The 25,560-nt window shown below is 43.9% G+C and overlaps 1 protein-coding gene across 2 annotated transcripts in view; it reads left to right on the top strand.

Annotated features, from left to right (window-relative positions):
* Window positions 1-437: 437 nt before the first annotated feature.
* Window positions 438-25,560, top strand: part of LOC149459677 (estradiol 17 beta-dehydrogenase 5-like) — a 57,332-nt gene continuing 32,209 nt past the window's right edge. The window contains exon 1 of one of the 2 annotated variants that reach the window (XM_089680637.1): window positions 438-603. In XM_089680637.1, coding sequence (XP_089536763.1) covers window positions 523-603 — 81 coding nt within the window. In that variant the 5' untranslated portion in view covers window positions 438-522. The remainder of the gene's footprint in view (window positions 604-25,560) is intronic. The other variant, XM_089680636.1, reaches the window with a different exon arrangement.

Raw genomic sequence — 25,560 nt, 5'->3', positions numbered from 1 at the left:
CATGAGTTGTCAGTCCTCCCCTGCCCAGAAGTGTAGGATAATTACTGCGGCCAAAGGGCAACAGTAGTAGCTGAGGGGCAGCAGTCACCTTTGCATACAGTAAAACTTTAATGAGGGATTTGGTGTTAAAAGAAACACAGTTGGGATGGATGACCAAAATCAGTATAATACCAGGGGGTGGGGGGGGGGGGGGGGGTTGGAGAACAGCTATGGGCTTTTATTAATAAGATAATAAAAAAGGCAACAATACAGGAACATTATGATTATACTCCTGTACATTTAGGCTCTATGGATGGAAAAAAAAAGAACATTAGAAAGCACATAGTAAGCAGCTCAAATTATCTGAGGCTGCAGAAGGTGACTTAGTACATTAGGATCTTATCTCTGGAAACTCAACAGTGTCCCCTCTGTATGAAAGAGGCTGTTGCATTTGTTTCTCACCACTATTGCGGGGTTAAATTCCATGATTCTCAGCTGCAAAAAGGAATCTGAGGCAGTTTGGGAGCTAACGGAGGTGCCGACATGTCTGTGAATCCACACCTTGAACTGAACAATGGGAACACAATCCCAGTTATTGGATTTGGGACATACGCCCCTGAAACTGTAAGTGAGACAATTTTTGGCTTTTCAAGGTTCACCATATAAAGAGGGGTGCAGCATTTCATGGTTGTGCTAGGCTTGATCATACCAGATGTGATGTAGTGTATTTTCCTGCAATTATTGACAAAATTAAACCTAAACCTAAGGCAAAAATATATTAAAATCCTGCATCTTCAGAGCCCCAAACACGCAGCTGATTTAGAACTATTTATAACATCTGATGTAATTTGCTCTAATACGGAAAAATCCTTCTTGACCCCCAAATACAGTTGGATGCTTCCTGAAATATTCAGTGTTATTTCTTACTGCAACAAAAAGTTTTTCCATATGAACAGATTACATTTCTTTTCCTCCAGACACAAAAAGGGCCCCTTGTCATTTGCAATAGTATTAACTCTTTCATGACAAATGCAAAACAAATCCTAATGCCAGAACAGTTTTACAGCTTTGACGTGTTAGTAACACTGTACATATCATCACAACTACTTAGTGTATCCAGGTGAGTTATACCTTTTGTGGTTTCTTTACAACAAATTGGGCTTTCATTTGGTGGTAAATAGTAAAGGATATCTCCTGATTTTTTTTATTATTATCACAGGAAAAATGGCACAACATAGTAAAACAATAATTTTTTAAAATGTAGCTGTATATTTCTCACTATTACCATAACCTGCCATCAAATAACAAACTATGCAGAGCTATACAAACCAGCGTGCAGGAGCTGACAGGGGAAAGATCTGTGTTGTTTATACACAGGTCTCTCCCCCTTCTGTAATTCTTGGAGATCGCTGGGTGCTGGTGGGGAATCAGTGGCCGTGATTTTGCGCACCCGTGTCGCCTTTAGCAGTATTTCTACTATCGGGTGGCACGGAAGCGGTTAAAAAGTAAAAAAGATTTTACATTCTACAAACTATATATACTGCAATTTTTTTTAATAATGCAAATGGCGGTGATCAGCCAGATTTATAATGGAGATGTGAGTGCGGTGGGCAATCTGACAATAACTGACACTGGGGGGATTTGACTAATTGCCACTGACATCGCCAGTGACAATAATATAGTGATCAGTTATAACACAATACACTGTCACTGGGTAATCAAGGGGTTACATGTGTGCTTAACTATGTGTAAAGTGTGCTGCCTTTTACTAATAGGTCTGTTAGTTTCTTATCCCTGCTTTGCAGGGATGAGAAACAGAGAGATTGTTCCCTGTATACAGAGCTCTGTGTTGATTGTGGACTGTGATTGTACCCAGTTTATCTGCAGGTCCTGACCGGGACCAGGCAGCAACATGCGGGTACATTACTTTTCCTGTGTGGACCGCCCTTCAGCAGTACATTGAGGATGGGCGGTCCGCAAGTGGTTAAAAAATAGAACTTTTATTACTATGCATGTCCTTGCTGGATTGATCTCCCATTTGTTTATGTCAGTGACCACACATTTGTGATGGTAATGAGGTCTGGGGAAGGGGATATCAAGACTCAGTTTCAAATTCTTAGGTTAAGCATTCACAGCTATGTTGACACTGTATTCCATCTACCAGCCAGCCGTGACCCCACCCTTTACACTGCAGAACACAATCTAAGCAGATAAGTAGCAGAACTGTCCATCAAGTTACAAAAGAACCATAAATCCTACCTAATAGACTATGTCTGTAACTACTTTTTTATTTAGCTAATTTAATGACATTGATAGGATTTTTGTCAGCAGAACATTAAAACCTTTTTACTGGTTAATTGGCATTGTAATGTCATTAAGGCTGTTAACAGTAACATTTGCTATCAGAATGTAGATAATCACACTGAAATCTAGACAACTGTGATGAATTAATCATAAATGTTTTGGGAAAATTCCAATTTCCGTCATTTGGCAGCGCTGAACTGCCCGAACCTACAGAGGTCTCTGCAAGAAATGCTTAACCACTTTAAGTGTGCCCTATAGCATAAATACTGCTACAGGGCAGACTCCCTGCGCAAAATCAAGTATATATATGTGATTCGCGCTCCCGCGGGCTGATGGGTGTGTGGGCAGGCGCTGCCTGACTAATCATCAGATTCAGGGATCTTCCTGTACCTGTGTTTACATTTACACAGGTACAGGAAATAATGAAATCTTCTCTCTCTGGGACGGAATGTGTAAAAGCACTACACATACACAGTTAAAACACTTATAGGGCACATGTAACCCTCTGATTGCCCCCCAGTTAACCCCTTCACTGCCCTGTCACCAGTGTCATTAGTACAGTGTACAGATTTTTTTACTGATCACTGTATTAGTGTCACTGGCGACTTCAGATAGCATTAGCGTCAGATTGCCCGTCACTACATCAGTCATGACATTTAACCCTTGATTGCCAGGAACACGTTCACATACACAATAAACCTTCATTAGTAGTATAGTGTCTGAACGGATCAATATCTTTGATCAGATCAGCACTATAACAGCATTCACATTAGTATAGTGTCCCCAAAAATGCAGCATTAGCGGGATCAGCCCTGGCACCTGCCAGCACCTGAGTTTAGCCCCTACGCTTAACCCCCCCCTTCTATTGTTAACCCCACTGTTTTATTGTTAACTATTGCTGTTTGATTTGCAGGAATGCCATTCAGCTGCAGCAGTGATCTGTTTATTCTGACAGCAACAGAGTCTTGCTCGCAGAATTTACATAAGTAACTGTGTGCAGCGCTGTTGGATGAAATTTTTCATCCGCAGTTAAAAAAGAGCATATATGCCCACGCATGGGGGCCTGGGGTGGCATACAGTTGCAAGAAAAAGTATGTGAACCCCTTGGGATTACGTGGAGTTTTGCATAAATTGGGCATAAAATGTGCTCTGAACGTCATCTAAGTCACAACAATAGAAGAACACAGTCTGCTGAACATAATACTACACAAATATTAGATGTTGCCATGGTTTAATTGCACATAACATGTAAACATTCACAGTGCAGGGAGGAAAAAGTATGTGAACCTTTGGACTTAATAACTGGTTGACCCTCCTTTGGCAGCAATAACCTCAACCAAACGTTTCCTGTAGTTGCAGATCAGACCTGCACAACGATCTGGAGTAATTTTGGACCACTCCTCTACACAAAACTGTTTCAGTGTAGCAATATTCTTGGGATGTCTGGTGTGAATCGCTCTCTTAAGGTCATGCCACAGCATTTCAATCGGGTTGAGGTCAGGACTTCAGAAGGTGCATTCTGTGCTGTTGCAGCCATTGTTTTGTTGAATTACTTGTATGCTTTGGGTCATTGTCCTGTTGCATCACCCATCTGTTCTGTCCCCACATGAAGGCGAATGAAGGTATATCTAATAATGGCTGTGTAACCTCCTACCTTCGTATCCAAGCAGTGGAGCAGACCGGACCGGCAGATGCTCAGGTTAGACGGATCCAAACGTATACACGGGAATGAAATCAGCGTGGGTTTATTTGGTCCAAAATACAGCGACAAACAGTGATACAATACTGTAATGTAGTAGAGGTATTGATGCTGTCCTGTGATATCTTTCCTGAGGCTAACTGCTGGTCAAAAACTGATGCCTTCACAAGCCTAGGGTATAGAATGTCCTGTCACACAGCTATATAGCAGATAAAATGGCTGCAGGAAGTGACCAGAACCAAGGCTTGCCTAAAACCACGCCCAGCAGAGAAAACACTTACTAGCTATAACAGAGGCATGCAGCATGCAAATTCTGGCCAGCAGATGGCAGCAACAGATCAAGACATAGAAACAAACATGGTGAAATAAGAATTGGTGATACAATGCACAGTTAAATAACAAATATGAGGGTAACAGCACACTCCCCGTCTGAAATTCCATAAGGGATTTCACTATGACGAATGTCCATAAAATATAAAACAACCTGTAACAAAGAACATGTTAGAATGTAATAAACATAACAATATAGTAGATTCCGAGTTGGAATAGAGAAGATCCACAAAGTTCAAGTTCAGGAGAGTTCACCCAGCAGGAATGTTCTCGATGGGTAGTATCAAAATGAGTTCGTTAATTGGCCTTGTGAACATTTTAAGCTCACCCTTTCTGAAGATCTTCAACTCCACTTTACGGACCTTGCCATCCTTGCTAGGAAGAACCTTTGTAATTAGTCCCAAAGGCCAGTCAATCCGCACGGTATGTTGCTCCTTCATTAACACGAGGTCACCTTCTTTTAGGTTTGGTTTGTGGTGTTGCCACTTTCTTCTTCCTTGAAGAATATTGAGATACTCCTTTCTCCACCTGTTCCAGAAGTAATCAGCTAGGTATTGTACACGTTTCCAGTGTTTTTGGTAGATATTCGCATGAGTAAAATCTCTACTAGGCATTAGTGTAATCTCAGTTTTTTGGGTAAGTAGAATAGCTGGAGTCAGTACGGCTGGTGTTTCAGGATCCATAGATACTGGCACGAGGGGTCTAGAATTGATGATGGCTGAAACTTCAGCAAGAAGGGTGACTAGAGTCTCATGTGTGAGTCTTGAAGAGTTTACATCCATCAACATAGAATTCAAGATGTTGCGTGAGATCCCGATCATTCTCTCCCAGGAGCCCCCCATGTGGGAACTATGAGGAGGATTGAAAATCCAGGTGCAACCCTTTTCCGCCAAGTGATCTTGAATGGATTTGGTGTCTATGTTCATTTCTCTACAGGCTCCAATGAAGTTGCTTCCACGGTCAGACCTCAACTGTTTCACTGGTCCTCTGATTGCGAAGAACCGTCTTAAGGCATTAATAAGGCTGGATGTGTCCATGGATTCTATGACCTCTAAGTGAACGGCTCGCACACTCATGCAAGTAAATAGTACAGCCCAACGCTTACTGTTTGCGTGACCGCCACGGGTCCTGCGTGCGGACACCATCCATGGCCCGAAGACGTCTAGGCCAACGTAGGTGAAAGGCGGCTCTGTACATAGTCTGTCCGCAGGCAAATCAGCCATTTGTTGGTGTAGTTGTTTTCCTCTAGCTTTGCTACAGTGAACACAGTCATGCAATACTTGGGCCACACGTCTTTTCATACCTATAATCCAAAGGCCAGCAGACCGTAACTTGCCCTCAGTGATTTGCCTGCCCTGGTGTTCAGTCTTTTTGTGGTAGTGTCGGATCAGCAATACGGTGATATGGTGTTTGCTAGGAATGATGAGAGGATTTTGTTCTACAACTCTTAGGTGGGCTTGATTCAAACGACCACCAACTCTGAGCAAGCCAAAACTGTCAATAACTGGATTTAAGTTGGCAAGAGGGCTTTTTATTGGAATCTGCTGTTTGTTGTACAAGCACTTCCATTCTACATTGAATTCCCCTTGTTGGACGTGACGTATTATGAGGTACTAACTATGAGAGATGTTCTCCGCAGAGAAGGGTTTATGGCAGACGTGCCAACCGTGACAATCCTTATCTTCGTGAGTATTGTGATAACATTTCGCAATGTGCACCAACCTTGCGATAGTCCTGACGAGTCTCATCCAACTGGAGAAACGTTCAAAGCGCTGGCTACCGAGGCTGGAGTTTTGCTTTGTTCCAGTGACCAATACACTGATTTCAGCGCGGATTTCTGGATCATTATCCGGATCCTGGATGCTGAAAAATTCCTGTACACATTCGTCCGCCTGTCTTAGCAGAAACTCCGGACCTGTAAGCCAAGTAGAGTTAGTAAAGGAACCTACAGACATAGGTCTAGTGGCATGATATACTCCGAATGAAGGCAAGTAGCAGCACTTGTCGTTCTTCCTTAAGGATGGAGCTGGTTCTGCATGGTTGTTACGGAATATTTTATCCATAAAGGCAACGATGTGTTCTCTCATTTCAGGCTTGCTGTTCATGGTACGCTGAAGAGAGTTAAATCTAGACAGAGCTTGTTCCCGGTTGTTCGGGAGTCTTACCCTGGTAGCTCGAAAGGGTAATGGAGAAACCCAGTGATTGGTTTCGTCTTTAAAGAACTCACTGTCCATTATCTTGACAAATTCTCTGTCCTCTACTGACAAGGCTACTTTATCGTCGTCCTTGGTTGTATGAAAGACTGATCTCCCCAAGTTGTCGGCAAAGAGGGGAGTAATGACGTCAGGTAGTTGTACGAGGCCTAGAGACTTCTCTTTCACCTCATAGTGATGAGGACACAGCTTAATGCAAGTTGTGCGTCCATCTGCACGCACGTACATTTTGAAGGAGTCAATTCCTGGTTGATTTAAGCATACATTTCCTATGATTACCCATCCCAAGTCCAGTCTCTGGGCATATGGCGCATAGTCAGGACCATTACACTGTTGACGCACCTTGTGTACCCTTAGATTGTCTCTGCCGAGCAGGAGTAGAATTTCGGCGTTGATGTCCATAGGTGGGATAATGTTTGCTAGGTGCCTTAGGTGAGGTTGGTGAAATGCAGCTTCTGGGGTAGGAATCTCATCCCTATGGTTGGGTATTTGATCACATTCGATCAGCGTCGGTAAGCGTATTTCCGTATCCCCACTGACAGGAGAAGCGATGAATCCTTGTGCTCTTCTGCCGCTAGTCTCTATGTGGCCCGAGCAGGTGTTTAAGGTATAGGGTTCGGATGGTCCCTTTATTCCAAAGGCTTCAAAGAATTTAGGACCTGCTAGGGACCGGTTGCTTTGGTCGTCGATGATGGCATACATTTTTACTGCCTTTTCTGGTAGTCCCTCTGGGTAGACCTTGATTAGGCATATTCGGGCACAACATTTCTCACACTGGCCCTCCCCACATACATCCAAGCATGAGCAGGAAACAGCAGTCGCTGCATTAGCGTAATTTTGGGGCTCCCCGCCATGACTTGGAGCAGGACTGGTGGTGACAGCAGTGGGTGAATCTCTGGAGAGTGGGATTGGGTGCATAGCTGAGGCATGTCTTTCACTATGACACTCCTCACACTTGATGACAGATTTACAGTCCTTAGCCATGTGCTCCAATGAAGCGCAGCATCTGAAACATACCCCGAGCTCGGTGAGGATTTTCTTGCGCTCCTGTATGGTTTTGGATCTAAACCCTCTACATTTGTTCAGAGAGTGTGGTTTTTTATGAATGGGACATTCACGATTGAAGGTCTTATCTCCTGATGAGGTAGTGTACTGTTTACCCGTGGGTACTACGGGAGATGGTAGGTTAGTCTTTCTAACACTCACGCTGCTCTTGAAGTCTCTGTGTTTATGCATGACGCTTTCATACCTTGGTGATGATGTCGCTGAAGCTGTAGTGTTGAACTCCAGGAAGTCGAGGCTGGGGTCATTCCTCATCTGGGACTGTTCATCGATAAACCTACAGAAGTGAATAAATGGGGGAAAGGTGACATCATGCTCTCTTTTGTACCTTGAGACTGATGCCGCCCACTTTTCTTGCAGACTGTATGGTAGCTTCACGACAATTGGGTTCACTCCATGAGCTGTATCCAGGTAGCACAGCCCGGACAGACGAGGGTCACCCTTGGCAAGCTCCAGTTCCATGAGCAGATCACTTAAATCCTGAAGCTTCTGGACATCCTTGAGATTGATCCTTGGAACGTTCCGCAGTCTCTTGAATAGGGCCTTCTCTATTGCTTCTGCACTGCCGAAGGTACGTTCGAGTCTCTGCCAGGCGGCAGCTAGACCTGCTTCTGCTTGTCCCACGTAGACAGTTCTGAGGCTCTTGACACGATTTGTGGAGCCTGGGCCCAGCCATTTGATCAAGAGGTCAAACTCCTGCTCTGCGGTTAGGTTGAGGTTAGCGATGGCGGCCTTGAAGGTTGCCTTCCAAGCTCTGTAGCTCTCTGCACGGTCATCAAATTTTGAGAGACTGGTGTTGATTAGCTCTCTGCTCACCATAAACCTGGCAAACTCAGACATATCTGATTTCTCACTGCTTGTGGCCATGACGACTTGTGATGCCCCTGGGGCGTAAGAGCTGCCTGGCGTGAAGGGGTGAGATGCTTCCGGGTAGAATGATGTAGCTGCAGGGTTAAGCTTTCGTTTAGCCTCTGTATATTGTGATGACTGCTGCTTGAGCTGTGGAGTTAGACCAGAAAACGCCTGATAGCGATCTTTCTGTAACAACCGTTCTTGAGAGGGCACATCCAGGTAACGGTTATTAGGTTGCTCGGGTGCTGTGGGTGGCACTGGTACCGCAGGTAGAGCTGACTTGGAGGTTTCAGTGTTGTCGGCTTGGACGGTACTGCAAACTGGGGGTGGTGCAGATACCTGATTCAGTACATAGTCACTGGTGCGGTCAACTGGATCATCTATCTCCTGTGGTAGCGAGCAGACTGGATCAAGACCTTGGCTCAATGCTTGCTCAAGTAGTCTTACTTTAGCTAATGCAATTTCCTCCTGCATCTCTGATTCAAAAATCTTTATTCGAGCCTCTGCTTCTGCCCTCTTGGCCTCTGCTTCTGCCTCTGCCCTCTTGGCCTCTGCTTCTGCCTCTGCCCTCTTGGCCTCTGCTCTTGCAAGAGCTTCTTTTTCTGTGAAGGAGCGTCTCGCTTTGGATTGCTCTGCGTTTATGCGGGCCTCTAGTAATCTGTCGCTCAAGGCTGAGCTTCTTGAGCACGATGATTTGTATGACCGAGAGGAATGTTTAGATGAATTTGATATGTGCGATCTAGTTTCTTGCAAATGCAAGATACGGAGTTCCGCTTTACTTTTAACATCCAGCACCATGACGTCTCTTTGTCTGTCTATTGATTCTGCCTTGCTTAGTTCTGATAGGGCTTCATCGATATTAGAGTCTTTTAGAAAGGTTATATACCTTGTGGACAGTCTCTTGTATCTTTCTTGAGCTGTGTCCAGCCGCCCGATGGCAACTTGTAAACTTGTGGCATCACCTGAGGAGGATTTAAGTCCGGACATGAGGGAGGAAACTCGTTCCCATTGCTCCTCCAGGTTATCACATAGCTCATCTTTCGTGGTGTGATAATTTTCAATGACCTTTACTGTCGGTTTGAGAGAGCGTCTTGGTCGCACGACTTGTTCTGCTGGAAGTGTGGATTCTGTTCTCTGCCCTTCATAATGATCAGTATCAGGTTGGATTTGCTTTATTTCATCACTGGGGAACTGTGCAAAGTCCTTTTCGGCCATTTTGACATAAGGTGCGCTGTCTCTTTAAGAAAATGAACTTTTGAATTGGGCGCTGAAAATTGCAGCACGGCTCCGATAGGGCACTTTGATAAAATTTCTAAGATGTTTAGAGTGAATTGCGGGGTTTTGGCGCGGCCACAACAATGTAAGGAGCGTGCATAAACAGTACTTCTATTATGCGAGCAAAGGTTAATATAGGACGCAGAGAATGGCTTGGCGAGTTGTGGAGGACTTCCAGGTGAGAGTATAGATACTGCGTATGTGCAGGGCTTTCGCATAGGCTTGTGGAACATGCACTGTAGCCGGGCAGATTTGCTGCAAGTGGGCCTGTTGCTAGGGAGATTCCTGAGTGTGGTACTGGACTCTGAGGGAATCTGTAGTGAGGTATGGACTTTAAGGCAGTTTTTGACTGTTCTGTCCCCACATGAAGGCGAATGAAGGTATATCTAATAATGGCTGTGTAACCTCCTACCTTCGTATCCAAGCAGTGGAGCAGACCGGACCGGCAGATGCTCAGGTTAGACGGATCCAAACGTATACACGGGAATGAAATCAGCGTGGGTTTATTTGGTCCAAAATACAGCGACAAACAGTGATACAATACTGTAATGTAGTAGAGGTATTGATGCTGTCCTGTGATATCTTTCCTGAGGCTAACTGCTGGTCAAAAACTGATGCCTTCACAAGCCCAGGGTATAGAATGTCCTGTCACACAGCTATATAGCAGATAAAATGGCTGCAGGAAGTGACCAGAACCAAGGCTTGCCTAAAACCACGCCCAGCAGAGAAAACACTTACTAGCTATAACAGAGGCATGCAGCATGCAAATTCTGGCCAGCAGATGGCAGCAACAGATCAAGACATAGAAACAAACATGGTGAAATAAGAATTGGTGATACAATGCACAGTTAAATAACAAATATGAGGGGAACAGCACACCATCCTCTGCGGAGCTTCAGTTGGCGGACAGATGGTTTTCCTGCAAAATGTCTTGATAAACTCTGGAATTCATTTTCCCATCAATGACAACAATTCGTCCAGGCCCTGAGGCAGCAAAGCAGCCCCAAACCATGATGCTCCCTCCGCCGTGTTTTACAGTGGGGATGAGGTTTTGATGTTGGTGTGCTGTGCCTTTTTTTCTCCACACATAGTGTTGTGTGTTCTTCCCAAACAACTCAATCTTGGTTTCATCTGTCCACAGTATATTTTGCCAGTAGTGCTGTGGAACATCCAGGTGCTCTTTTGCAAACTTCAAACGTGCTGCAATATTCTTTTTGGACAGCAATGGCTTCCTCCGTGGTGTCCTCCCATGTACTTCATTCTTGTTTAATGTTTTCCTTATTGTAGATGTGTCAACAAAAATGTTAGCATGTGCCAGAGATTTCTGTAGGTCTTTAGCTGACACTCTGGGATTCTTCTTTACCTCATGCAGCATTCTGCGCTGTGCTCTTGCAGTCATTTTTACAGGACGACCACGCCTAGGGAGAGTAGCAACAGTGCTAAACTTTCTCCATTTGTAGACAGTCTGTCTTGCCGTGGACACATGAACATCAAGGCTTTTGGAGATACTTTTGTAACCCTTTCCAGCTTCATGCAAGTCAACAATTCTTGATCGTAGGTCTTCTGAGAGCTCTTTTCTGTGAGGCATGGTTAACATCAGACAGTGCTTCTTGAAACCAGTAAACCCAAAACAGGTGTGTGTTTTTAAGGGCAGGACAGCTGTCAGCAACACATCCAATATCATCACACTGATTAGAGTCAAGGTTGGCTCACCCCTGGCTCCAATTAGCTGTGGGAGAAGTCATTAAGCTAGGGCCTCACATACTTTTTCCTCCCTGCACTGTGAATGTTTACATGTTATGTGCAATTAAACCATGGCAACATCTAATGTTTGTGTAGTATTATGTTCAGCAGACTGTGTTCTTCTATTGTTGTGACTTAGATGACGTTCAGAGCACATTTTATGCCCAGTTCATGCAAAACTCCACATAATACCAAGGGGTTCACATACTTTTTCTTGCAACTGTATATACCCAACAAGGACCAGCAACATACTGGTACATCACTGGACTTTGATTGGTTTCACAAGGATGATGCTTGCACATGCAGGCATCATCCTGGTATAGTTTTTTCAGCCAGTGATTGGCTTTCATGTAAAAGCAATCCTAGTGGCTGATTAGCTGCAAAATTGCTTTTACAAGCAGCAGGAGAAGATGACCCCCCCCCACCCCGCCACCTTCCAGGCATGTCCTGTGCCATCGGGGGAACCTGAGAATGCATCCGGTGGTTCTGCCAGTTGACCATAGAGCTAATTGGAGACTGGAGTGGTGCCAATCATCTCTATAGTCTAAGAAATCGGAAGCTATGAGTATTTCATCACTTCAGTTTCGCAGGATATAAACAGCGCCATTTGTAAATTGGGAAAGCATCTGATCACACCGATCTTGGTGAGATCAGAAGATGTAAGGACAGAGGAGATATCCAGAGTCTGATAGACCCCATATTTCTCAAAAAGCAATACCTGTCAATGCCTATTGCAATCACAGGGGATATTTACATTCCCTGTGATAGCAATAAAAGTGATCAAAAGAAAAAGAAAGAAAGGGGCAATGTAAAATAAAATAATAAAAAATAATAAAAAAAAACCCCCATCCTCGCCCCCCTGCGCACATGTACACCTGCGTGGACAAGCAATGACCTCGTGTCAGTATGTAAACAGCAGTTGCACCATGCATGTGAGGTACCGCCGTGAACATCAGATCAAGGGCAGTAATTCTAGCATCTAAAATGGTAGCCTGTAAAGGCTTTTAAAGCGTTGCCTATGGATATTAAAAATGTACGCGTGCGCAGTTTTAAAGCATGTCATGTTTGATATCTATTTACTCGGCATACCATCATCTTTTATAATTTACCAAATAATTGGCTAATATAATGTGTTTTTGTGCATTAAAAGTAAAGATTTTGTTTTTCAAAAAATTTGCATTTGGAATATTGTTGTGTGAGTTCTATGTGACTTAAAAAATTGCAGCACCCACCATTTTATTCACTAGGGTGTCTGCTTATACAAAAATATAAAGTTTGGTGGTTCAAATATAGATTTTTTTCATGTGAACAAAAAGTGTCAGAAAAGGCTTGGTCTTCAGGTGGTTAGGAGAGTGAGTGATATGTGGCATAAACCTCTAATGCTGGACATAAAATGCCCCCCTCCCCCAAAAATGACCCCTTTTTGAGAGGTAGACACCCCAAACTATTTCCTGAGAGGCATGTTGAGTCAATAGAAGAATTTATTTTTTTTCAACAAGTTTTTGTTTTGAAAGTGACAAAAAATATTTTTTTTTTTACACAAAATTGTCAATTAAATGATTTATTGCTCACACATGCCATGGGTATAGGTGGAATTACACCTCAAAATACATTCTGCTACTTCTACCAAGTATGGGGGTACCACTTGTGAGAGACTTTTTGGCAGTTCAGCCAAGTACAGGACCCCAAAATCCAATAAGCACCTTCGGGCTTTTAATGTACTTTATTTCCTCATTACACTTCCTGACTACCTATCACAGTTTCAGAGGCCCTGAAATGCCAGAATAGTATGAACCCCCCTCCCCCCAAATGACCCCTTTTTGGAAAATAGACACCCCGAGGAATTTGATAAGACACATGTTAAGTATTTTGCAGATCTTGTTTGTTGCTACAGGTTTTTGGAAAATGAAGAAAGAAAACAAAAAATTTTTTCTTTTCTTTTAAAAAACCTTGTGAGAAAAAATTAGATCTGCAAAATACTCACCATGCCTCTTTTTAAATTCCTTGGAGTGTCTACTTTCCAAAAAAAGGTAATTTGGGGGGGGGGGAAAGGGGGTGGGGGTGGTGCTGTCCTGGCATAACAGGGCCTCCAGAATTGTAATAGGTAGAGAGGAAGTGAAATGAGGGAGTTACGCACCTTCAGGCTTTCAAAGTGTTCATTGGATTTCAGGCTCCTGTATGTGGCTAGGCTCCCAAAAAGTCTCACATGTGGTATCCCCATACTCGGTAGAAGTAGCAGAATATATTTTGGGGTGTAATTCCACATATACCCATGGCTTGTGTGAGCAATATATCAATTAATTGACAACTTTGCCTCTTAGCAGATAGCTTAGGGTGTCTACTTTTCGAAAAGGGGTCATTTGGGGGTATTTATACTGTATTTTAGCACCTCAAGAAATGTAATAGGCAATCAGAAAGTAAAAGCTGTGTAAATTCCATTATTTATGCCATAGTTTGTAGATGGTATAACTTTCACACAAACCACTTCATATGCAGTTTTTTTTTACCAAGGACATGTAACAAAATACATTCTGGCCTAAATTTATAACAAAATTTGAGTTTATTGGATTTTTTTTATGACAGAAATTAGAAAATATAGTTTTATTTTCAAAAATTTCTGTTATTTTTTGTTTATAGCACAAAAAAGAGGTGATCAAATACCACCAAAAGAAAGCTCTATTTGTGTGAAAAAAAAGGACATAATTTTTATTTATGTACAGTATTGCATGACTGCGCACTCTTCAGTTAAACTAGTGCAGGGCCGTATAGCAAAGAATGGCGTAAATTCCAATATCTATACCACTATTTGTAGATGCTATAACTTCCACACAAATTAATATACACATATTGGGATTTTTTTTTACCAAAGACATTTAGCAAAATACATTTTGGCCTAAGTTTATGACGAAATTTTAGTTTATTGGATATTTTTTATTACAGAAATAAGAAAATATCTTTTCTTTTCAAAATGTTCTGTCTTTTTTTGTTTATAGCGCAAAAAAAAAATCCCAGAGGTGATCAAATATCACCAAAAGAAAGCTCTATTTGTGTGAAAAAAAGGACATACATTTCATTTATGTACAGTATTGCATGACTGCACAATTGTCAGTTAAACTAGCGCAGCGCCATATAGCGTGTATATATAAAGTGGCATAAATTCCAATATCTATACTGCCATTTGTAGACGCTATACTTTTCACACAAACCAATTAATATGCAGTTATTGTTTTTTTTTTTTTTACCAAAGACATGTAGCAAAATACATTTTAGCCTGAATTTGACTAACTTTGAGTTTACTATTTTTTAAAGCTGAAAGTATTTTTTTCCCATAATTTTCGGCCTTTTTTTGTTTATAGTGCAAAAAATAAAAAAGTGCACAGGTGACCAAATACCACAGAAGGAAAGCTGTATTTGTGTTAAAAAAATGATATAAATTTAGTTTGGGTACAGCATTGCATGACTGAGCAATTACCAGTTGAAATAGTGCAAAAAAAAGCCTGGTCAGGAAGGGGGATAAGTCCTCTGGAGGACAAGTGGTAAAGCGATTTCATGCAACATCTGGCAGAGAAGGCAGCTGGAAGGCAGTAATGCAACAAGGCACCTGTAACCAGAAGGCTCCTGTCTAAGGCAAAGGCATATGGTCTCTATTCTGTCCCTCCTCCTCTGTCCTCTCCCTACACTAGGCACAATTTCCCTGATCAGCCGCTTCCACTCACTGACCTAAACACTATGCAATATTGCGACAACCAAATGGACAGTGCAATTTATTAGGCAGCACTGATGGGCACTGATAAGCAGCACTGATGAGGCAGCACTGATCAGCTGGCACTGATAGGCAGCACTGATGAGCTGGCACTGATAGGCAGCAATGATGGGCACCGATAGGGGGAACTGATGGGCAGCACTGATGAGCACTGAAGGGTGGCATTGACTGACGGCACTGACTGGCGGCACTGCTGGGCACTGACTGGCAGCAATGCTGGGTAGCACTGATGTGTGGCACTGCTAGGCACTGATGGGCACAGATAGGTGGCACTGCTGGGCACTGATGGGCAGAGGTGGATGGCACTGCTTGGCACTTGTGGGTAGGACTGCTGGGCAAAGGTGGGTGGCACTGATCATCAGTACCCTGATGATCAGTGCCGATCTGTTTTCTGACAATTTCTGGTTATGGGCAGTACTTTCCTCACACTGTGACAGCGTGAGGAAAGTGCAGCTGATAACCGGCAAATGCGGTTACCCGGTGATCTGCTGTGTTATTGGCCCTTTACCACATCACGTGATCAGCTGTGTCCGTAGGACACAGTGATCATGGAGATCACCGGGTGCACGCAGGAGGGTGCATTCTGGGAGGATATGATGCCATATGTCATATGATGCCCTCCCAGAACTGTACAACCACGCTGTAGTTGTCATTCGGCTATAGAGCGTTTGGCAAGTCGTTAAAGAGTTGGAGATCTACCTGAACAACATGGGAGAATTCACCGGGCACACTGTTGCCTACCCACACCTGATTTAAACCTCTAATTACCATACTAACATGTCACAATCACGGGCATTGCAAGGAAATCATGGCTTTAAATCAGTTGAGGAGGCAGCATATCGCCTCCAAACCACCTGTCAAGCGCACTGGGATCGCTTTGCAGAGAAGCAGCAGTGAATGAGCCCTTAGTTGTTATCAGCAGTACCCTAAGGGCTTTGGTTACATGTAAAGTTGGGGGGTGGTAAAACACTGCAGTTGAATCACGGTTTTACCAACCCCCCCCAATCCCTACCCTCTTTAGCTGCTGAGGCAGCAGCCAAAGGTATACACATGCCACAGCAGGAATTACACCCCCTGTTGCTTTTGGTGGGTGCTAAAGCCTGTCAGCCCAGACCCATTCAAGTTAATGGGCCACTCTGCAAGTGCTCTGCAACTGCATGCTTCTGCAGGCTCCAAGGGCTTAAAGCAGGTAGTGGGAGCAACACACTGCTGCCTGTTTAACCCCTTGTTTCCTGAACTGCACAAGGTTACACGGCACTTGCAGAGCAGCCTCGTCCACTTGAATGGGTCATGCTTGGCTGGTGCTACACCCACCAACCATGACAGGGCGTAGGAGCAGCACTACAGAGGAGACAACTTATGCGGCTCTTGCTCTCTACTACAGCTACAAGGAAGGGCACTATTTATGGAATGCTTTACATTTTATGAATGAATACAAAGCATTCTCTGATTGGACAAGGTGGAGAGCTTGATGTCACTGCCCCCCCCCCCCCCCCCTCTACCTTGTCTAATCAGGTAATGCTTTGTTGGAACCAAAAGAACCCAGGACTTTGTTAGGTACTTTTCATTGTTAATCTATTTTTGTTTTGTTTTCTCTTTTTCTGTTGTAATATCTATTCTGTAAATATTTCTCTGCATTGCTTTCCCTTATTTGGGCATCCCCCACAGTTATTACCTCTATTGTCTTCCTTTATATTGTAAAGCGCTGAGCAAACTGTTGGCGCTATATAAATCTTGTATAATAATAATAATAATTAAACAGTACTTTAAAATTATTAGTCTTATCTAATGCACAAATCCAGGATTAAAAGAACCCCTGTCTCTCTGTAGAGTGCTATTTTAGTGTAAATCTCCATATTAATGACATTTCTTAAAGGTCAAACTTATTACAATGATTATTGTGAATGTGTGCAAACACCTCCGCGCTATATGGATACCATACAATACATCAAAAAACAAAATCAATTGTGAAAACGTAAAAAATGAATGAATGCACATCCTCTATGATTAAATAACACACTCCAATACATAGCACTTAAAAACTATAAACACAATCACAAACTACTGCTGCCACCTTATATAGAAATCACTCTAAATGTGAAATAAATTCCCCTCGATTTCTGACTTACGTCAAGGGTTGACAGGAGAACTCCAGGTCAGTGACCCACAATGCAGTGAACAAGGTCAACAATAACAGCCCTGGAGTTTTCACCTACAAAAACAGGAAAGGAGGATTTATGGTATTAATTTAACCCCTGGAAAGGATCACTGGTTACCATTAGCAGTACCATCTAGACCCTGTGAAGATATATCGGTTACCATTAGCAACGCTGTGGAGTACTTGTGAAGGAACATCAGTCACCAACCCAACGCTGTTACTGGGCTAGTCCCAACAAAACGTGTCCATTCTAGAGATAGGTAGTCATGGGATGATGGTGAGTGCAAATCCATGTGGGGCACCAGTTTGAGCACAGTGGAGCACCTGTCACTTTAATACGGACTTCACTCGCCAGACCTATATGTCTTCATTGTCATGGTTGGCATGAATCGCTTTGAGACGCCACCTAAGGTCTTTGAGGTGTTTGATCATCACAGAACTCCTTACTCCACTCCACTAGATATCATCATCATAGAAAAAATAAACATAATATCCAATCCTACAGTAACCAATGCAAAAAACTTTATTCTAAAATAGAATGTCACTCATATAATAAAATATACTGTATAAAACCGCTCATCATATGCATCTGTGGATAGACGTCAAGTATGGTAACATAGTAATGGCTCTCACCACTAGTTATTCATCTTGCGGTAATGAACACCCAATTGTGATGAGCAAGACTATGTATATGAGCAGTCACCATGCTGCACAGCCATCCCCTGTGACGAAGTCGGAAGTGCTGAAACGCGTCGGTATGTGGCTGTGCGGCATGTGACATCAGGACCGGAATCAGAAGTCCCATGGTAACACAATCCAAGTGGTCCGGCGGTGGTGAGAGCCATTACTATGCTACTTTACCTGACGTCTATCCCTAGATGCATTTGATGAGTGTTTTTATATATTTTATTATGTGAGTGGCATTCTATTTTAGAACAAAGTTTTATGCATTGGTTGCTGTATTGGAGATTATTTTTTCTATGATGATTTGAATGTTTATAACCTACAGAGCCACTGTGAGGGGTTTATTTCACATTTAGGTGTCCGTTTATGACACAGAGAATAGCTGCGATTCAGAGGATCGCAGCTACTGTCTGGTCATTCACAGTTTATGACACTCAGGAGATCAGCGGAGAACATGTTCAGCTCTTCGTTTTCCAGTGTTTGTGGACCGTTCTCCCTTCGTTCAGGAACTGATCTACATCGCTTCATAAACGGCATTCACAGGAGAACTGTGTTCTCCGAGAATGCCGGAGAACTGAGCAGCGAACATTTTCCGCTGGTTCATAAACGGACACCTTAGGTATCTGTTTATGACACAGAGAATAGCTGCGATTCAGAGGATCGCAGCTATTCTCTGGTCATTCACAGTTTATGACACTCAGGAGATCAGCGGAGAACATGTTCAGCCCTTCACTGGAGATCTGTGTTCTCCCTCCAGATTCTCCAGCCCAGAGCTGGAGAATTGGAGGAACCGAAAACTAAACAGTGATAATTTACCTCTGCTTAGTAAACTGATCTTTTACTGTAATCTCGCGAGATTATAGTAAAATCAGCTGTTTTCCAGCGTTTGGAGACCATTCTCCCTTTGTTCGGAGAACTGCTTCATAAACGGCATTCACAATACAACTGTGTTCTCCAAGAACTGAGCAGCGATCTATTACCACTGGTTCATAAACGGACACCTTAGTGTCTATTTGATTTGTATATAAGGTGGTAGCAGTCATTTGTGATTGTGTTGATAATTTTTAAGTGCTATGCACTGGAGTATGTTATTTAATTATAGCGGATGTGCATTCATTCATTTTTTTAAATTTCACAATTCATTTAGTTTTTGCACATTATTTGAATGTTTATAACATACAGCGCCAATGTGAGGGGTTTATTTCACATTTATTGTTGATTATTGTGAATGGTAAACAAGTAATTTCCGCTAAACAAGTGGTGGCCATGACTTCTGTATGTAGGGGTTAACAGCATAGTTACCTGACTGCAGACTACCAGTCTGCTGACACTTAGATTGTGGTCCTGTGAGCTGGAAACTCTGTGGGGGGAGGCTGAGAACACCACTGTCACACATTAAGGGCAGTGTGCTTTAAGTTTGGGATCTGACACCGCTGTTGTCCCAAAAGAAAGCGAGGGTAAATCTGTCTTACAAACAAAAGATTTCCCAGCAACACTTACTAGCCAGCTTGTGAAACAACCAATTTGGCCCTGCCTAACAGTATGTGTTAAAAACATAGGGTTTTGTTTGTACACATTTGCAAATACATGCGTAAGCCATATTCCCATGTCAAGGGTCCTCTGTATACTGTGGATCTAACTAAAATGTCCAGTAGGAGCACATGTATAAATGGATGGGTTAAGGGCAGGTGTGCCTGGAGGAGCCCATCCCTCCTTAAAGGTACAGGGATACACATAACGCCCAGCTATACCAGTGCATTCCTGCGTCCAATTTAGCCAACTACAAAAAAAAAAAAGGCAACCGCCCCAACCTTTAGCAAAGACATGTTGCAGAATACATTTAGGCTTACATTTATGACCAAATTTGATTTTTAAAATTTTTTTTATTGGATATGTTTTATAGCAAAAAGTAAAAAATAATGTTTTTTTTTTCAAAATTGTCGGTCTTTTTTTGTTTATAGCGCAGAAAAAAAAACCCGCAGAGGTGATCATATACCACTGAAAGAAAGCTCTTTTTATGGGAAAAAGGACATACATTTCATTTATGTGCAGCATTGCATGACCGCGCAATTGTCAGTTAAAGTAATGCAGAGCCGTATCGCAAAAAATGGCCTGTCAGGAAGGGGGGTAAATCCTCTGGAGGGCAAGTGGTTAATGTTTATACGGCTGGGTGCACCATCCAGCCCAGGGGCAGACTGACAACTCATGGGGCCACTGGGCAATACGGAATCATGGGGCCCCTGTGTCCTTGCCCACACACAAAAAAGCCTATGAAAAAGGTAACAGGGGCATCTCATGGGGCCCCCTACTGACCCCAGGCCCTCGGGCAGTGCCTGAGTTTCCAAATGGTCAATCCGCCCCTGATCCAGCCCCATACTGCTGCAGCAGCTGTCAGCCTCTTATAAAATTTGACAGGCTGCTGGCAACAGGGCTAGACAATGCACCTGTGATCTCCACCATCAGCTAAATCCCAGTTTTGCGCACTAGGGCATAACACCCAGGGTGCATGGGTCCTAAGCTTATCTACCGTTAGACACTCCTAGCAATCTATTGGAGAACTGGCATATGTATGTGAAACACTGGAGTGCCCCCTAGTGGTTTATAGTATATATGAATACAGATAGTTCCCAAAACCATTTTAGATTAGGGGCTCTCCAACACATTGAAACTTTGTAAGCAGTGAAGATGATATACATCTCACTACCTTCTTATGCAGTGCTTGGTGGCCAGTGCCCCTGACCTTGTCCCTCGCAGTCCTCAAAGCCTTCTTGCCATGGGCGACATACAGCAGAATACACAGAATTTTATTAAAAGGAGATCTATGGTCACAGCGTGCACTTTCATTTTATAACAGCAGCAATGTAATAATGATGCAAAATAGTTATATTTGACAATCTAATATAAACTCACTTGAAAAGTCTCCTTTCATATTGTGAGTGCTGCCTGTCTGCTGGCCATCTCTTTCCACAACATCCTGGATTCCCTGCATGCTTTGCAGCTTCTCTTTGGCTGTTTACTTATAGCTACACACATGTCCCATGGTACTATGCTGCCCGCAAACTGTGATTTCTGTATTTACTCTGCCTCTTCTCAGCACCTCTGTAGTTTAGAAGGCAGGCTCTGTGAAATGTGTGACACAGCAGTGCCTACTTACAGGGCATAGAAAAATATGTGTCACAGAATTCAAGAAAGTAAATGTGTGCGGATCTTCACAAAGTAAGTTTACAAAGTTCAAGATCTTTTATTTTAATAGAAGTAGGCTAGAAATAATTGAAATTAATTGTGGAATAAAATATATGACTTTACATTTTGATCGTAGGTACACTTTAAGATTGTAGTATACAGTATGCCTAGGCACAAGCTGAAATATATAAACCTCTGTATGTCCTGATGAAATGGATATTCATACAAAGAACATACATTGTCTGTTTTTGTATCACTTCCAGCACAACATTCATGGAATTCTTTACTTCTATACACTCACTGGCCACTTTATTAGATACACCTCTTCATTTGCTTGGTAAAACAAGCTGCTAATCAGCAAATCACATGGCAGCAACTCAATGCATTTACCCTAGGTTCACATATGTGTGGGTGGTGCCACTGTGGATCCGCACGTAGATCCGTGCAGCTGTACCACCCACACAGAGAATTGCGGACCCGCGAGCAGGTGCCATTAGTTCTAATGGTACACCGCCCGCACTGGAAAACGCAACAGTACTGGAAACCGAGGTTCCCGTGCGGGCTGCGTTTTCCAAAGAAGTGCAGGAACTTCTTCCCTTTGTGCCACTGGCACGGGAGTCCATTCAAATGAATGGGCTCTCGTGCCCATGCAAAATGCGGCCCACATGGCCGCACAGATGTGAACCATATTCCACAGTTTGTTCAGCCTAAAGCAAATGCAGATGGCTGGGATACTCCAAAAAGAACTATGTACAAGCTGAGGACACTAAACTTCCTTCTGTAGAACGGTAAGCAAAGTCATTGTAAAAGCAGGTAGTGGATTTGGCTTTGTAATAGAAGCTAAAGGCACAAAAGCTTCCTTCTTTAACCACTTCCCGTCCAGCCCATATACATAAACAGCCGGACGGGAGCAGTGCAGGAGCAGGTTGCCATTCATAAACAGCGCCCGCATTTTCAGCCTGTGCGCACTCTCTGGGAGCACGCAGCACTGCGATCTGGTGCCCGCTGTGTCCAGGTCCTGATGCACACCGATCACTGTACGGGACCTCTGGACACAGCACAGGGATGACCAGAGACTGGGGACACAGCACAGGGATGACCAGAGACTGGGGACACAGCACAGGGATGACCAGAGACTGGGGACACAGCACGGGGATGACCAGAGACTGGGGACACAGCACGGGGATGACCAGAGACTGGGGACACAGCACGGGGATGACCAGAGACTGGGGACACAGCACGGGGATGACCAGAGACTGGGGACACAGCACGGGGATGACCAGAGACTGGGGACACAGCACGGGGATGACCAGAGACTGGGGACACAGCACGGGGATGACCAGAGACTGGGGACACAGCACGGGGATGACCAGAGACTGGGGACACAGCACGGGGATGACCAGAGACTGGGGACACAGCACGGGGATGACCAGAGACTGGGGACACAGCACGGGGATGACCAGAGACTGGGGACACAGCACGGGGATGACCAGAGACTGGGGACACAGCACGGGGATGACCAGAGACTGGGGACACAGCACGGGGATGACCAGAGACTGGGGACACAGCACGGGGATGACCAGAGACTGGGGACACAGCACGGGGATGACCAGAGACTGGGGACACAGCACGGGGATGACCAGAGACTGGGGACACAGCACAGGGATGACTGCTGACCTTTGGGGAGGGAGGGGGAGCGGGTACCTGAATTTGACAGGTACCCGCTCTTACTTCCGCAGAGTTTTTTTTTTTTATCTTACCTGTTCCTCGATCCAGCCGCTCGCTGTCTTCCCGGCTTCTGTAGTGTGGGCGCTCGTCGGACAGCCGGATGCCCAGTGCGCATGCGCGAGAAGCGCTGCGCTTTGTGATTGGTCCGGCGGCTTCTGGGATCTGTCATGTGTCCCAGGTACCGCCTTACCATTCACAAGGAGCACTGCTTCTTGTGCATGCGCACTTGGGACCCGGCTGTCACGCACACTACAGCCGGGAAGACAGCGTGCCGCTGGATTCTCCTGGCGTGCCCACAGATAAGGCTCGGCGTGCCGGCTGTGGCACGCGTGCCACGGGTTCGCCACCACTGGTATAGATGCTGTAATTTATGCCTTTTTTTGCTATACAGCGCTGCACTAATTCAAATGATAATTGCACGATCATGCAATGCTGTACCCAAACGAAATTTACGTCCTTTTTTTCACACAAATAGAGCTTTCTTTTGGTGGTATTTGATCACCTGTGCGCTTTTTATTTTTTGCGCTATAAACAAAAAAAACACAAAAAATTTGAAAAAAAACAATATTTTCTACTTTCAGCTATAAAAAATATATCGTAAACTCAAAGTTAGTCATAAATTTAAGCCAAAATGTATTCTGCTACATGTTTTTGGTAAAAAAAATCCCAATAAGTGTATATTGATTGCTTTGTGTGAAAGTTATAGCGTCTACAAACTATGGTATAGATACTGTAATTTATGCCTTTTTTTGCTATACAGCGCTGCACTAACTCAAATGATAATTGCGCGGTCATGCAATGCTGCACCCAAACGAAAATTATGTCCTTTTTTCACACAAATAGAGCTTTCTTTTGGTGGTAATTGATCACCTGTGCGCTTTTTATTTTTTGCGCTATAAACAAAAAAACCACAAAAAATTTGAAAAAAAACAATATTTTCTACTTTCAGCTATAAAAAATATATCGTAAACTCAAAGTTAGTCATAAATTTAAGCCAAAATGTATTCTGCTCCATGTTTTTGGTAAAAAAAATCCCGTGCATTAGCGGGCAAACTGGCGCTATCTAGGAGGGGCGCTAACACTATCGGAAGTCACCAGTGACACTAATACAGTGATCAGTAAAAATCTGTTCACTGTAATCAATGACACTGGTGACAGGGCAGTGAAGGGGTTAACTGGGGGGGGGGCGATCAAGGGGTTAAATGGGATTTCTGGTGCACTAGCGGGCAAACTGGCGCTATCTGGGAGGGACGCTAACACTATCGGAAGTCGCCAGCGACACTGATACAGTGATCAGTAAAAATTGGTTCACTGATCAGTGACACTGGTGACAGGGCAGTGAAGGGGTTAACTGGGGGGGGGGGTGATCAAGGGGTTAAACGGGATTACTGGTGTACTGGCGGGCAAACTGGCCCTATCTGGGAGGGGCGCTAACACTATCGGAAGTCGCCAGCGACACTGATACAGTGATCAGTAAAAATTGGTTCACTGATCAGTGACACTGGTGACAGGGCAGTGAAGGGGTTAACTGGGGGGGGGGGGCGATCAAGGGGTTAAACGGGATTACTGGTGTACTGGCGGGCAAGCTGGCGCTATCTGGGAGGGGCGCTAACTCTATCGGAAGTCGCCAGCGACACTGATACAGTGATCAGTAAAAATTGGTTCACTGATCAGTGACACTGGGTGACAGGGCAGTGAAGGGGTTAACTGGAGGGGGGGGGCGATCAAGGGGTTAAACGGGATTACTGGTGTACTGGCGGGCAATCTGGCGCTATCTGGGAGGGGCGCTAACTCTATCGAAAGTCGCCAGCGACACTGATCAGTAAAAATCGCTTCACTGATCAGTAACACTGGTGACAGGGCAGTGAAGGGTTAACTGGAGGGGGGGGGCGATCAGGGGGTTAAATGTGTCCTAGAGTGTTCTAACTGTAGTGTAGTGCTTGTGTACTCACTTTTTGGATGTCTTCTTCTCTGTCTGGAACGGAATGTGTCCAGGCAGAGAAGAATGACATCATATCCTGCCCTGTGTATGTCAACACAGGACAGGATAGGACAGGGACCGATCATGTGATTTCAGCCAGAAATCACTGGCTGAAATCTAATGATTGATCCCTCCTGGATCAAATAGTGGCACCCGCGGGTCGGCGGGAGCGCGCGCGCGCGCCCCCTGCCGGCGAAAGTGTCGGGAGCGCGGAACCCGTTTTTAAACGTGGTTTTGCGCTCCACTGCCGCCCTGCACACGTATATACACAGTGGCAGGGCGGCAAGCGGTTAAAGCATTTATGGGTATAAAATCAATCAGTGTAAAAAAAAAAAAAATCGTCATCACCCCTCACAAGTAGTACAGTATCACTATGGTGACACTGTACTGCTAGGGTGACAGTATGTTAAAACCCCAAAAACATAAATAATAATATAAAAAAAATAAAATAGTAAAAAAAAGTTGAAAAATTATAATTTTTGGTTATAAACTAATTTGGATTTTTTTTTTACTAAAATGATAGCTGAATACATTTTGGCCAAGATGTATGAAGAAATATTATTTATTTGCAAAATTTTATAAGAAAAACACTTTTTTTTCAACATT

The sequence above is a fragment of the Staurois parvus genome, unplaced genomic scaffold (assembly GCF_062004578.1).
Source record: "Staurois parvus isolate SC_StPar_1 unplaced genomic scaffold, SC_StPar_1.0 ptg000249l, whole genome shotgun sequence".
NCBI lineage: Eukaryota > Metazoa > Chordata > Amphibia > Anura > Ranidae > Staurois > Staurois parvus.
This window is presented reverse-complemented; position numbering and strand designations above follow the sequence as displayed.